This window comes from Podarcis vaucheri (genome assembly GCF_965113315.1).
Source record: "Podarcis vaucheri genome assembly, chromosome: 16".
Taxonomy (NCBI): domain Eukaryota; kingdom Metazoa; phylum Chordata; class Lepidosauria; order Squamata; family Lacertidae; genus Podarcis; species Podarcis vaucheri.
This window is the reverse complement of record NC_138754.1, coordinates 11,125,151-11,140,261: the sequence shown is the minus strand read 5'-3', so window position 1 is coordinate 11,140,261 and position 15,111 is coordinate 11,125,151. Positions and strand designations below refer to the sequence as shown.

The following is a 15,111-nucleotide window of genomic DNA, read 5'->3' as shown; positions in this document are numbered from 1 at the left end:
GTGTGTGTGTGTGTACATGAAAATAGCATACAAAATGCATTATATCTGGGGAAATACAAACATTATGGAAAACATGCTTTGCAAAAACATTTATAGTAGGCAAAAGTGCAAAAAACATGTGCATATAAATGCATATATTAATGAAACTAACGTAGAAAAATGGGCTGTTTTAGGGAGAACTGCTTGCAAGGGCATAGATATATTGAGCAAAATGGGACAGAAAAATGTGTGTATTAGAAGAAAAATTGCACTAAACTGCTGATGAATTTTCATGAAATTTGGGGGAGGGGGCGGGAATCACAAACTGATGTGGAGGACTGACCTTAACATCAGAAAGATGAGAAACCAAGGGGAACTGGAATTGACAGGTTTGCCCATCAGGGAGATGAGAGTGTCATAGGGTTCTCAAAGGGAAAAGGTTAAATGAGGGTGAAAGATACCAGCAGACAAAGAGGCAAAAAGGCACTCACCTTTCTCAAGAGGCAACAGATGCGTTCAATGTTTTTCAACCTCTCTCTCTAAGTACAGAAATAAAAAAATGAAATAAACACTAGTCAAACTGCTAGGGGAGCAACTGGGTAAGATGGAGGGAGGAGGGGGAGGATAGGGGGAGAGTCGATGGATCCTCAGGGATGTAACCAGAGAACATTAAATATCTCTGTAAGGATTTGTATAGGGCAGGGGTCTGCAACCCGCGGCTCCGGAGCCGCACGTGGCTCTTTTACACCTTTGCCGCGGCTCCGGGGCGGATACTAGCAAGGGGAGGAGGCGCATTGTGTGCCCCAACACTCCCCACTTTGGCGGGCGCTGTACTGGCTGTGACGTCGCATGGGGGCGGTGCGTGCATTAGTCCCGCCCGCCCACTACATTGTAAGGGGCATGTACGCTGGTCACTGCATTGAAAGGGGGCATGTACGCTGGTCACTGTTTTGAAGGGGAGTGAAGAACACACACACACAAAGAGGTAACTTGTTAATTTAACGTTTATTTCTATGAGGAGGAGTAATTCTGAGGGGTCAAACAAAGAAATAATAAAAAAGTTATTTTTATAATGACTAGTTTTGCGGCTCCCAGTTTTTTTTCCTTCGGAAATGGGTCCAAGTGGCTCTTTTTGTCTTAAAGGTTGCAGACCCCTGGTATAGGGAGAGGTTGGAGGGGGGGGGTCGAACAGCAACAGAATGTTGCAGCGCAAAGTCCTCCTATTGTGGGTGCCAGCTAACCGTTTCCTGGATACTCCATTCCGTTCCTCCTCCATTTCCATTCCCACCCCCCAACAGTCAGCATTCCACACCCAGTGAGCCCTGGTGATGAGTCCTTATTGGGCCTTGGGTCATTTCCTGTTCCCCATTCCTTTGGTCTTCCCACCCCCCTAAATGTTTTTGTGCTTCTGCTAAGATTGCCCTGCAAAAGCCTTCTGATGTGGGGAGTGGCTTTGCCTGCAGAAGGCCCCGGGTTCAACGCATGGAACTCTCCAAGTCAGGAGGCTGCCAGTCAGTGTCAACAAAACTGAATTAGAAGGACCAGTGGTCTGACCCAGTATAACACAGCTTCCTGGGCTCCTTTTTTAAACCAGCCCATCTAGAACCATGAGAAGGGGAATCTTCCTCTATTTTTAGGGGGTGGGCCATAACTCAGCGCCACAGCTTCTGCCTCACATGCAGAAGGTTGCAGGTTCAATCCCTGGCATCTCCAGGAATACTTTTAATATGAGCATTTTAGGGTGGTTTTATCCTTCCTTTTTATCTATTCTTTATCTTTGTTTTCCACAAGTTGCCTAGAGTTCATGGCGGGGGTGTAAAAAGTGACATTTTATATATATATATATATATATATATAATATATATGTTGGTCTTACTCAGAGTAGACTCCTATCGCTAGGTCTACTGAGAGTAGGGGATATATATATACAGTGGTACCTCGGGTTACAGACGCTTCAGGTTACAGACTCTGCTAACCCAGAAGTAGTACCTTGAGTTAAGAACTTTGCTTCAGGATGAGAACAGAAATTGTGCTCCGGCAGCGTGGTGGCAGCAGGAGACCCCATTAGCTAAAGTGGTACCTCAGGTTAAGAACAGTTTCATGTTAAGAACAGACCTCCAGAACGAATTAAGTTCTTAACCTGAGGTACCACTGTACACACACACTTATATCCCACCTTTTTTCTCCAAGGATCTCAAAGAGGGTTACGTGGGTCTCTTCCTCCTCATTTAATCCCCACAACAGCCCTCTAAGGTATGCTAGGCTGCCAAGGTGATCCCATGAGCTTCATGGCCACGTGGGACTCTGAACCCTGGTCTCCCAGGTCCTAGTCTGACACTCTGACCACAGGGATTATATTTTTTTGCTGCCTTCACTCCCAAAGGAATTTAGAACAACATACAACTATCCTTTTCACTTTCTAAATACAGTGGTACCTCGGGTTACAGACGCTTCAGGTTACAGACTCCGCTAACCCAGAAATATTACCTCAGGTTAGGAACTTTGAGTCAGGATGAGAACAGAAATTGCGCAGCAGCGGCACGGTGGCAGCAGGAGGCCCCATTAGCTAAAGTGGTACCTCAGGTTACAGGCGCTTCAGGTTACAGACTCCGCTAACCCAGAAATAGTACCTCAGGTTAAGAACTTTGCTTCAGGAAGAGAACAGGATGCAGTGGCAGTGGGATGCCCCATTAGCTAAAGTGGTACCTCAGGTTAAGAACAGTTTCAGGTTAAGAACGGACCTCCAGAGCGAATTAAGTTATTAACCCGAGGTACCACTATACAAGAAGCCCTAAAGCAACTAGGGGGGGGGGCTAACCAACATGCACAAAATATTTTTTTTCAAACCAAAGCAGGCATTTTTAAAATAAAAAAAGAAGAAGAGAGTCGGATCCAGCTATTTATTCCTTGCCACTGCCAGAGCGAAAGATGCAAAGTTCTCCATGCTACATAGGAATCTGACAAGGCTGCTGACCCTCAGAGGCCGAATCCTGGCACCAGCACCGCAATCTGAACCGGAAGTGTGAACAGGCAGCCCATCGGGTTGCTTTTCTCAAAACGCAACACACCGTGTAATCCTCTGGGCGCGTGGGGAATAAATCTGTCAGCGAACGGGGATAATGAACCGTTCAAAAATCGCATTTATCCAGCGCTCTGTCCTTATCTGGTTTGCAGCCCCTTAATCCCAAAATTGTATTTTTTAACTAATTGGTGGTAATTATTTTGTAAGCCCTGGCGGCAGCCCTTCAAATCCTGACCCGCATCGTTTGGGAGGTCAAGAGCAGTGACTCCACGCAGAGACACCCTTCGGCGCTGACCCATGAACCCTGCCAATCTCCTTGGAGCCTGAAGCCCCTTTTCCGATCTAGCCAGCCAGTTCTGTTCCTGCCGTCTTGTGCTTTGAAAGGGGCTCTGCCGAGACTGATAGTCGGGCCTTGCAGAGGCCTTTTCAAAAAGCCCTCTTGCGCAGAGTTTTGCAGGTGCCACCAATCAGCTCATTGCCAGTACCAGCAAACCCTGTCTAGGCCGAGCCATTGTTTTACCTGCCCCACAGGTGATTGTGGGGTGCTTTGCTGAGCCAAACTCTCAAACAGTGTACCTTCCAAATGTCAGGTAATTCACATGTGAAGGTCGTGGCCCCCATCCCAAAATATTGGCTGGGTGTCCCACTTGCAAGTGGTTCTGCCGAGCCCCGACAGTCACTTGAGGCACAAAAACTGAACCCGGTGTCATTGTGACGTCAGGAATGATTGGCAGTTGGCCGTCCCCACCCACCTGTCCAAATTAGCTCATGAGGCCATTTTGTCCACTTGCCAAAATTTCCCTCCCCTTAGGCCACATGGTGAATCCCAAGAGAGATATGGGACAGGGGACGGGAGATTAACCTTGGCCTGCGCTGTGAGTTCCTCTCCTGGTGCCTGTGACACGTGGAGAGAAATTGAGGTCAAACAAAACTATTTATACTTGCAGGAGGGGAGGGGAGGGGACAACCCGAAGACGTGCCACCTTCCTGGCACTGCGCCAGCGCTCTCTCTCTTTCTCTCGTGTTTGAAAGTTATCAGGGACAGCCCAGGAGCTAACTTAATAGTTCCTTCCCTTGTTCGAAAACTTCCACTTTTGTTACCAAGCTGTCCTTGATCTTTGCACATCCATTTCATAGAATTGTACAGTTGGAAGGGACCACGAGGATCATCCAATCCAACCCTCTGCTATGCAGGAATCTTTCACCCAATGTGGGACTCGAACCCACAACCCTAAGGTGAAGAGTCTCACGGTCTACCGACTTGAACTATGCTATGAAGTGGATAGCTCAGAGGATAGTGGACTTCACTTATATAATGCCATCTCCCGGCCTACTAGGAACCACTGTCGGTGCCAATTAAACGTGGGCCAAAAATGACCTGCAGAACCTTTGTACCAGGGATGGGGAGGGGCAGGGGCTGCGGCCTTCCAGGTACTGTTGGACTACGGCTCCCATCAATCCAGGCCACTGGACAAAGCTGGCTGGGGCCATGGGCGTAGCCAGGAATTTTGTTGGGGGGCAGAACCGACGTGATTGGTCAGTTAGTTAAGTATTTCTATTGTTTTACTTGATGAGGGGCAGCTGCCCCCACTGGCGGAGGAAGAGAGGTGATCCCGCCCCCAGAAAGCGCCCCCCCCCGGCCCCTGGATGCGTGCCAGCCCTGCCCCCGCCTGCTCTCTGCCCCCCCCCCCCCGTGCCAGAGCATGAAACTCCACCACTGCTGCCCCCCTGCCCTCCCTTGGCTATGCCCATGGCTGGGGCTGATGGGAGCTGGAGTCTGACAATAGAGAACTCTATCGCCCTCTTTCGTAGGACAATCCTTGCATCGTACTATCCTGTCCTCGCAGAGAGACGCACAGGAGTTTGAAGTGTGCAAAGCTCCCATTCTGAAAACGTTAAGTCAGCCTTGGGGAATGGTTTTCAGCCCCATGGGCCGCACTGCAACATTCTGGGGGCCACATGCCAATTGTGGTCGGGGCCAGAGGCAAAAAGCAATTAGGTGAAGCAATGGATATAATGTTTACTTTTGTACAGTAGGCAAGTTTCCTAGAGTTCCCATGGAAGAAAGATTCATTCATTTATTTTTTTAAGAGTTTCCCACCACTGTACCTCCACCGGCACTATACATTTAAAAAAGCACCATAACACTTTGAACAATCATGGCTTCCCCCAAAGGATTATGGGAGCTGTAGCACACTGAGAGTTGTTGGGAGGGCCCAATTCACCCCACAGAGCTACAACTCCCAGAGTTCCCTGGGAAGAAGGCTTCATTTTCAAACCACTGTGGAATGTGTAGCTCTGTGAGGGGAACAGGGGCCTCCTAACCATACTCTTCGCGAACTACAGTTCCCAGCATCCTCTGGGGGGAAACATGACTTTTAAAGCTGCTGAGAGTAGTTAGGAGACCCCTGTTCCCCTCACACAGAGCTATATACAGTGGTACCTCGGGTTAAGTACTTAATTCGTTCCGGAGGTCCGTTCTTAACCTGAAACTCTTCTTAACCTGAAGCACCACTTTAGCTAATGGGGACTCCTGCTGTTGCCACGCCGCCAGAGCACGATTTCTGTTCTCATCCTGAAGCAAAGTTCTTAACCCGAGGTACTATTTCTGGGTTAGCGGAGTCTGTAACCTGAAGCGTACGTAACCTGAAGCGTATGTAACTTGAGGTACCATTGTATTCCACAGTGGTTTAAAAACTAAGCCCTTTTCCCAGGGGACTCTGGGAACTGTAGCTCTGCGAGGGGAGGAAGCGTCTGCTCCTAACAACTCTCAGCACCCTTGACAAACAACACTTCCCAGAATCCTCTGGGGCTGTTTAAAGTGGTGTGACGCTGCTTTAGATGGAGAGCGCCAATGGAGCCAGATCTGTTGCTGCCATGCCAATGTCCCGCTTGTCCGACTCCCATCCACATCTGGTTGGGGGACACGAGATGCTAGACTGGAAGGGCCTTTGGTCTGAGAACCTCCTGATATCTTCCCTCATCTGATATTTATCTCTGAATGAACAGCGCCGGCACATCCATCAGCCTGTCTGCGGCAGCGCGAGCGGGGGAGGCAGCGCAGCGCTGGGGAGGGGGCAGTGGCTTCCCCCTGCTTCTGCGGGGAGGCTGCTGAGCGACACTTTCAGGGCGGGATTTCAAAGGGTTTCCTATGGCTGAATGTTCCCGACTCCTGCCATTCCTTTGTGCTCTTTCAGCGGCGGATGAAAGCCACCTTTTATCCTCCCAATTGCAGTACAACAGCCCTGCCAGCTTTCAAAAACAGCTCTTTCCTCACCACCCACCCACCCCATCTTCCCCCTCCGCTGCCTCCTTCTCCGGAGGGTCCAATGTCTCTGCTCTGAGAGTTCACCCTACAGACCCAGATTGGAGGGTGGGGGTTATCGAACAAATATATCCTTGCGGGGAGGAGGAGATTTGATGATGCTTTAAACTGCACAGCTGCTATTTTTTGCTTCACGGTGGCCTTTCCTATTATTTATTTGAGCGTTTCAGACAGGAGGTCATAGAGTCATAGAATTGCAGGGTTGGGAGGGACCCTAGAGGGCAATCTAGTCCAACCCCCCGCAATGCAGAAATCTAAACTTAAGCATCCATGGCAGATACCCAGTCTCCCCCAGCTCTGCTAGGAGATGCCAGGGCCTGAATCTGGAGCCTTTTCCAGGCATCTCAGCTTTCCTATCCATCCACCAAGATAAAGAATCATAGAACTATAAGGTGGGAAAGGACCCAAGGGTCATTTGTCTAGTCCCCTGCAATACAGAAATCACAGCTAAAGGACTCCTGGCGGTGGCCGTCCAACCTCTGCTCAGAAACCTAAAATCAAGGAGAGTCCACCACTTCCTGGGGGAGTCCGTTCCACTGCCTTGGAACTCATACCATCAGAAAGTTCTTGCTAACGTTTAGTCAGAATCTCCTTTCCTGCAGTTGAATCCTCCCCTCCGGGGTAGTGGGATGTGGGTGGCGCTGTGGGTTAAACCACAGAGCCTAGGGCTTGCCGATCAGAAGGTCGGCAGTTCGAATCCCCGTGACGGGGTGAGCTCCCGTTGCTCGGTCCCTGCTCCTGCCAACCTAGCAGCTTGAAAGCACGTCAAAGTGCAAGTAGATAAATAGGTACTGCTCTGGCGGGAAGGTAAACGGCGTTTCCGTGCGCTGCTCTGGTTCTCCAGAAGCAGCTTAGTCATGCTGGCCACATGATCAGCTGTATACCGGCTCCCTCAGCCAATAAAGCGAGATGAGTGCCGCAACCCCAGAGTCTGCCATGACATGGTCATGGGTCCATTTACCTTTACCTCCGGGGCAGCAGAAAAGCAAGCTTGCTCCCTTTCTATGAGGTAGCCCTCCAGATATTCAAAGATGGCTATCCTACTGCCTCCACTCACCCCCAAACTTTCCAGTGGATTTGCTTTTACTTATTTTTTACATTTATTTCCCACGACTCTTATCCACTTTCCCTATTGTCCTCACAACCACCCTGTGAGGTGGGTTAGGCCGAGTTTCATGAATTGAGAGGGGATTCGAACCACTGTCTCTCCCCGTGCTCTAATCATTACACAACACTTTCCCCTGTCACTTTCCTAACTGCAAAAAGTCCCGGATTCCCCTTGGGGACAACCACCTAGGGGCCACATGGCAATGGCAGCCATTGCCAGTGAGGAAAGTGGGCAGGACAACCCATGTGACTCTCTGTACTCTGTGTGCGCTTATTTCCCTCAGAGGATATTCCAGGTCCTCCATGAATCTTCATCTGTCGCTTCAAATGAAAGACAGTCTTGTCCTACCCCCACAGTTTAAAACCCCAGATTGCAACCTTTTTCTTCAGTCCCTTAGAACCTGAGTTCAAATCCTCCGTTCAACCACAAAGCTCACAAGGTGGCTGTGAGGATAACACAGAGAAAGTGAGTACGCCATCCTGAGGTCCGTGGAGGGAAGGTGGGATATAAAAAGTGAAAATAAATCACAATAAATTTGAAGTAGAGAGGCCGGCGAGTAAGCTTGGGACCTTCTGAATGCCGAGCTTTACCACTGAGATGCGAGAAAGGACACTCCTAGAGAGGGACCGTCCCCTGCTTCCCCTGCAGATGCTTCCTGCCCGTCACAATGCCTTGCATTTCGCTGGTTTCTGAATGTAAACCAGGTCTGGGTCTGCACAACAAGGGAAAGAGGAAGACTGCCGAAGGATGGGACTGGAGGCAGGGAAAGGCGAACGAATGGGACACAGAGACACCTCTGACACGACATGTATAGACTTACTGCCCTGGCTGGGTTGCCCTGGTCAATTGGGTTCTTGAAGTCCATGTGCAATTCGTCAAAGGCAATTATCTAAATGGGGGGGGGGGAGAGAGAGAGAGAGAGAGAGAGAGAGAGAGAGAGAGAGAGAGAGATATTATTGAGAGGACCTGTCAAGCCATGAGAAGCAAACATCAAACTGTAGCATCAGCAAGCGCCAACGCAGGTGTTTATGTAAATCAAGGATACGTTCCTGTCGTTTATTGAATGGCTTCGCTTATATCCAGGGCTCTGCTTTTCTTCTGCTGCTGTTTCCTTGCGCAAAGGAGTTTTTCAATGCGAGTGGAAAGAGGAGATGGAGCAAAGAAGGAAGGACGCAGCTCCCACCAGTTACACATCTGGAGGCTGGGAACCTGCTCAGTCCTTCTCTTTTGAAAATAAAACAAATGTGCCTTTTTTTTCAGTTTTGCACTTGCCAGTAGCTTTATTCTCCAGATGCATTTATCTGCCACAGATTTCACTCTCTTTATTTATTTTTATTCTTCAGCTCTGGCATTTTGCGGAATTAGCACTGTTCCAGGTGTTGCATAATACTTGTTCTGCATTGATAAGAATTCAATCTTTTATAGCGTGGCAGAACCCAAAACTTCGGAACTCCCAGCCTATTGACAACCTTTGCTGCACTCTATTCAGTGCTTGCTTAAAACATTTTTGTTTAGGCAACCCTCTCCAGACTGGTAGAAAACTGATGTGCTTTAAATCGGGATTTTAGTTTATTGTTAACTTAAATTATTATTTGAATGTGTTAGACAAAAGTTTTTTACTGATGATTTTATTGTTTTATTCTTCTTGTAAACTGCTTTGAAGTTTTATTGCAACCAAGTGGTAGATAAATCACGTGAAATAAATGCATTAATAAATAAATTTTATGAGCTTGTGAACCGCCCATTGCCTTCTGAGCAATACAGAAAGGTAGATAACAAATAGATGCATTTTGGATGTTACATTTTAAAAACAACCACAATGGCCACCTGGACATTCAGCTGCAAGAAACGTGCATGGACCTGAACTGCCCATAACATTATCATTGTTTTAAAAATCAGCATGTTTTTAACATCACTTTTTTTTATTAACAGTTTTAATACGTATGTTACATTCTTTGCAAACTGCTTAAACTTTTTATTGTTTACAGATAAAGCGGGCTGCAAATTTTGTTAAATAAATATTTAATTAATAAGGCAACATTAACATCTGTGTCATAGAACAGGGGTGTGGCCTAAATGTGGCCCTCTAGACCTTTCTATCAGGCCCTTGGGACTCTCCCCAGGCCACAACCCCTGTCCGGTCTTGCTTTTCACCCTCGGGTGTTCTTTGCCTGGCTGGAATGTGTCCTTGAACTCTGATCATGCCTCTCGCTTGCCTGAATGCAGGACAGAAGGGGCTGTGTGTGCATGTGTGCAGAAACTAGCCTCTGCGAGAGGTCCATCCAGAGGGTGGCAAGACAAGAACAGGGCCTTTTCTGCAGTGGCTCCCTGCTTGCGGAATGTTCTCCCCAGGGAGGCTCACCTGGCGCCTTCGTAACACATACTCTTCTCCCAGACCTTTGGCTACTTAAACATTCTATGGGCTTTTATACTGGGGGCGGGGCAGTGTTACTGTTTTTGTTTGTTACTATGTCGTGCATTTTTTCTTTTTATATTGTAAACTGCCCAATGATCCTCGGATGAAGGGTGGTATAGAAATGTTGTTGTTGTTATTGCTGCTGATGATGATGCCATTGTTGTTATCAGCCAAAGGGGAAATTTGCTTCCGTTGCTCTGCCTGCTTTTTCTCTGACTCTTTCCATCACTAGCTTTTGGCCCCAGGAAAGTGGCCCAGAAGGGGGATCCAGTCCCCAGAATGAAAAAGATCAAAGGGAGATTTAGGGGAGCATGACCTGTTCACCTGCATGGGGTGCTGAGGCGAGAGGATGCTGCAGCAGTGATGTAGAACGGAAGCCAAGAGGTGTGGGAGCACCAAATTTTGGTATCACACAGGACGCCATTGAAATTTGAAATCCAAAAGTCCAACAATGCAATTTCCCACCCTCATCAAAGACAGATTAGTTTCTACTCAGTCATTTGCGAACTCTGAAGCACACATGAATCAGCTAGGGCCAGATCAAAGGGTGGAGGCTTCCGTGTTAATCTCGCATCTAAAAAGCACCCTGTTAAAATCTGCGTCCATAATCACACACTGCACACTGTAGTTGTTTTGGAAATTTCTATTTATTACTTCCATTGTCTCTAAAGACTGTGTTTTTCTGCACAATTGTTCACAACTGGGGGCTGGGTGGAGACTCAATAAAAAAGAAAATTTAAAAAATGTTTAAGAATAGCTCATAAAAATATCAACACTTGAACATGCAACCCGCAGGTAGATTGCCACACATTAACAGCACATTTGTAATTTTCAAGTCCATCATGTACCTTTAGGGAAACGTCAATAATCAGTAAGATGCATATGTGATTTGCACATTGTTATCTACACAGAGAAATAGCTGTGCTCTTTTTTTATCAGCACCATTCTTTTAATTAAAAAATAAATAACATTAAATTGCTTCTCTCAAATTTCCAGTCACCGGTTCCTATCCTGGCCTCTGGAGCGAAGGAGAACAGTGAGCCCCATATTCCACATGACAGTTCTTGCTGATATTTGGGGGCGGCTGTTGGGTCTCCCCTGAATCTCAACATTGGAATTTATAACTACAAAGTCCATCACGCTTAGCCTTGTCTACACCAGGTGTGAGGAACCTTTGGCCCTCCAGATGTTGCTGAACCACAACCGCCACCATCCCAGGCCACTAGTTGGATGGGAGCTGTAGCTCTGCAACATCTGGAAGAATTTGATATTTAAAACAAAAACATGCAAGTAGTCATCGAGGAGAAAACCAGAACTTTGTTAGACTTCCTTACACTCTGCACTCTTCCCCATTTTCCTGCTTTTTAAAAATTACAGTGGTACCTCAGGTTACAGACGCTTCAGGTTACAGACGCTTCAGGTTAGAGACTCCGCTAACCCAGAAACAGTACCTCGGGTTAAGAACTTTGCTTTAGGATGAGAACAGAAATTGTGTGGCGGTGGCGAGGCAGCAGCGGGAGGCCACATTAGCTAAATCTGGGTAACCGGGTTCGCGTCTCCGCTCCTCCACATGCAGCTGCTGGGTGACCTTGGGCCAGTCACACTTCTTTGAAGTCTCTCAGCCCCACTCACCTCACAGAGTGTTTGTTGTGGGGGAGGAAGGGAAAGGAGAATGTTAGCCGCTTTGAGACTCCTGAAGGGGAGTGAAAGGCGGGATATCAAATCCAAACTCTTCTTCTTCTTCTTCTAAAGTGGTACCTTAGGTTAAGAACAGTTTCAGGTTAAGAACGGACCTCCAGAACGAATTAAGTTCTTAACCCAAGGTACCACTGTACTTATTCCCACCTAAACTAGTCAAAATAAAGAAATTCCTTCCAGTAGCACCTTAAAGACCAACTAAGTTAGTTCTTGGTATGAGCTTTCGTGTGCATGCACACTTCTTCAGATACATGCACACGAAAGCTCATACCAAGAACTAACTTAGTTGGTCTTTAAGGTGCTACTGGAAGGAAATTCTTTATTTTGACTATGGCAGACCAATACGGTTACCTATCTGTAACTGGAACCACCTAAACTAGGACAGAGATTTTCAACCTTTTTGAGTCCACGGCTCCCTCAACCAACTACATTCTTCCTGTGGCACCCCTGTGGGGCTCAGAGCCCAGTTATGTCACCCCTTGCCTGCAGAGCAACAGCAAGGGCTGGAGGACTGGCTGGCTGGGTTCCCTCGTCCACTTGCTTGCTTACTCCGAGGTCGCCTCACCTTCTGGCAACCAGCACCCCCTGGCCAGCCCCAGAGGGACCATTCACCTGGGCAGCTTGTAGCCAGGGCCGCTGCAACAAACAGCTGTGCAGGCCTTTGGGAGGCAGAGACACAAGAAGGAATCAGTGGAGGGAGGGAAGGAAAGAGGGACAGAGGCCAGTGTTGCCCGCGGCACCTCTGACCAACATTTAAGGCACCCCAGGGTGCCACGGCACACTGGTTGAAAACCACTGAACTAGGGGGTGCCCTACTAATGGAGGTTGAAATAATGCAACAAAATCAGATGCTGGATTGTTGCAATACATGTTTTATTATTATTGATGGATTCCATGCCCTTAGCTCAGCCAGAAGAGCAGAAGACTCTTAATCTCAGGGTTGTGGGCCTGGGCCCATCAAGCAAAAGATTCCTGCATTGCAGCGAACTGGACTACATGACCCTCGTGGTCCCTTCCAACTAATTATATCCCAACTGATTCTAATTATATATCTCTACCTAGCTATCAATATTCAGTATATGAAAAACCCTCACAGGAGAACAAAGTGCCAGGACACACTTGAGTCACTGTCCCTCCTTTGCATGAAGCAGACGGGCTTCTTTGAGTCAGCTTCAAACTTACCGTACTTTTTGCTCTATAAGACTCACCTTTTCCCTCCTAAAAAGTAAGGGGAAATGTGTGTGCGTCTTATGGAGCGAATGCAGGCTGCGCAGCTATCCCAGAAGCCAGAACAGCAAGAGGGATTGCTGCTTTCACTGCGCAGCGATCCTTCTTGCTGTTCTGGCTTCTGAGATTCAGAATATATTTTTTCTTGTTTTCCTCCTCCAAAAACTCTGGTGCGTCTTATAGAGCGAAAAATACGGTATTTAGAATTTTGCAGTCAGAAAACTGAGAAAGGAGGTACAGTGGTACCTCGGATTACAAACACTTCAGGTTACAAACACTTCGGGTTACAGACTCTGCTAACCCGGAAGTAGTACCTCAGGTTAAGAACTTCACCTCAGGATGAGAACAGAAATCGTGCCCCGGTGGCGCGGGAGACCCCATTAGCTAAAGTGGTACCTCAGGTTAAGAACGGTTTCAGGTTAAGAACCGACCTCCGGAAGGAATTAAGTTCGTAACCAGAGGTACCACTGTATTTCAATTTGGGCATGCCTGTAAGTTTCATGTCGCTTCACCACAAAAAAATGTTGTTTTATGGTTTAGCATTGGTTTTATTTTGAATTATATCTGGGTTGGGGGCGGCGGCACCATAATCTCCTCAGTGCTTAGGGCCTCTAAAGATCTTAATCAAACTCTGAGAAAGAGGGCGGTTTTTTCTTTCCATCCGAAGGCCTCATTCTCATCTGTGCTGCCATAACTCAGGATTCTCTGGTTGCCCAGTTCACCCCTCGCTTCCCACTATGCGTAACTCCCCGCCCTTCAAAATCACAAGATCCTCTGCTCCGATGTTTCTTTTCCAGCATTTTGGAGGAAATTTCCAGACGTCATGCCTCTTTCACAGAGCTCAGGGGGCGGATTTAATTACCCAGAAGGTTCCCTTAACGTGCCGACCCCTGGTGCCTCCATTCCTCTCTTCAGCACCATATGGTCTCCTACCCAAAGCAGTTTCTCAGGAACAAGGAGGCCTACAGGAAGCAGCCAAACCGGGTGAGTCATCCCAGATCTTCAGAGTGACAAAGTCTCCAGAGCAGAGATGGGGAAGTGGGGGGGAGGATGTTGGCTCAGAGCCCCCAGGGCTCGGTTGGCATGTGCCGAAGCCGCCCATGGGGCTAGGTGTCTCCTCCCCATCATCACTAGCTGAGCGGCAGAGCCTTTCGATCGAGGGTCTCTGCCCACCACATAAAAAGCACCCTGGGAGCTGAGGTTCTTATGCAATAGCAACATCCCCTGGGACTCATTGCCACAGGAGGTGAGTGGCTGGTGGCTGCTAGCTTAAGACAGGGTTGCCGTATTTCAAAAAGTAAAAACCAGGACACCCCAAAAGTTGTTGAGCTAACAAAATGCATTTTTTAGGGCAGCCTTTCAAAAAACTCCCCCCCCCCCCGGATGTCAATTCCGCCTTTAAAATCCCAGTTATGTCCAGGGAATTCTAGATGTATGGCAGCCTAGCTTTAGAGGGCTTTTAGAAGGGGGGTATACAAAGTCAAGACAGCTATTAGCTTCTTGAGAATCTGAATTTTAAAAACGCGAGGTAACACTGAAGACGTCTGCCTGTATTATCAGTGCTCTCAAAAGCCAGAGGGCTTGCTGAACAATGAGTTCCAGTGATTGGGGAACAGGAACAGAGTCCCAACACCACACAATGCATTAATCCGTCATTTACCACTCTTAAAAATTCATTATTGTTCTTTGAAACGTTTGGCACGGCCAACTGCTTAGTCTTCCACTTGAAACTCTGCCAGAGTCCACATAAATGATAAGTGCACGTCCTTCCCCTGGTTACCCTCGCCTCTGTTGTCATCAGATTTTTGATTGTAATCTCCTCAGGAGCAGGGACTTGCCTTCTGATCCTTTGTAAAGGCGTTGTGCACTTTGTAGAGTGGCCCATTAGGCAGTGGCGTAGCGTGGGTTGTCAGCACCCGGGGCAAGGCAGGTAATTTGTGCCCCCTAACCCGTGGATTTGCGCCCCCTAACCCTAACCCCCAGATGTTGCGCCCGGTGCGGCCGGCCCCCCCCTGCACCCCCCACGCTACGCCACTGCCATTAGGGACCTCAGGCAGCCTCTACCTGCCTGCCTTCTTACTTACTCCAGGGAGTTGGCCCAGCTGGTCAGCTTCCTCCTCCTTAATCTCATTGTTGAACTGTTAATTATGACAGCCCCCTTGAGAGTTCTCCTGGCAGTCTGGGCAAAGGAGCCCAACAAAAGCTTTTAGGTTATTTTTAATAACCTAAAGAGGAGGAGGATGGGGATAAAACTAGAATTAGCCAGCTCTGCCTGTCATTGGCCCTGGAGCAACCTGCTGTTGGGCTCCCTGCATTCTGTCCAATGGTCGCCAGCC

The 15,111-nt window shown here is 48.0% G+C and overlaps 1 protein-coding gene across 2 annotated transcripts in view; it reads right to left on the bottom strand.

Moving 5' to 3' along the window:
• Positions 1–15,111, bottom strand: part of CNIH2 (cornichon family AMPA receptor auxiliary protein 2) — a 50,010-nt gene that overhangs the window by 8,166 nt on the left and 26,733 nt on the right. For both annotated transcript variants that reach the window (XR_014214278.1, XM_082202624.1), the window contains exons 2-3: positions 8,255–8,323; positions 471–518 (exon numbers count right to left, since the gene is read on the bottom strand). Coding sequence is in view for 1 of the 2 variants with exons in the window: in XM_082202624.1 (XP_082058750.1) it covers positions 471–518; positions 8,255–8,323 (117 nt within the window). In the remaining variant the exon portion in view is untranslated. The remainder of the gene's footprint in view (positions 1–470; positions 519–8,254; positions 8,324–15,111) is intronic.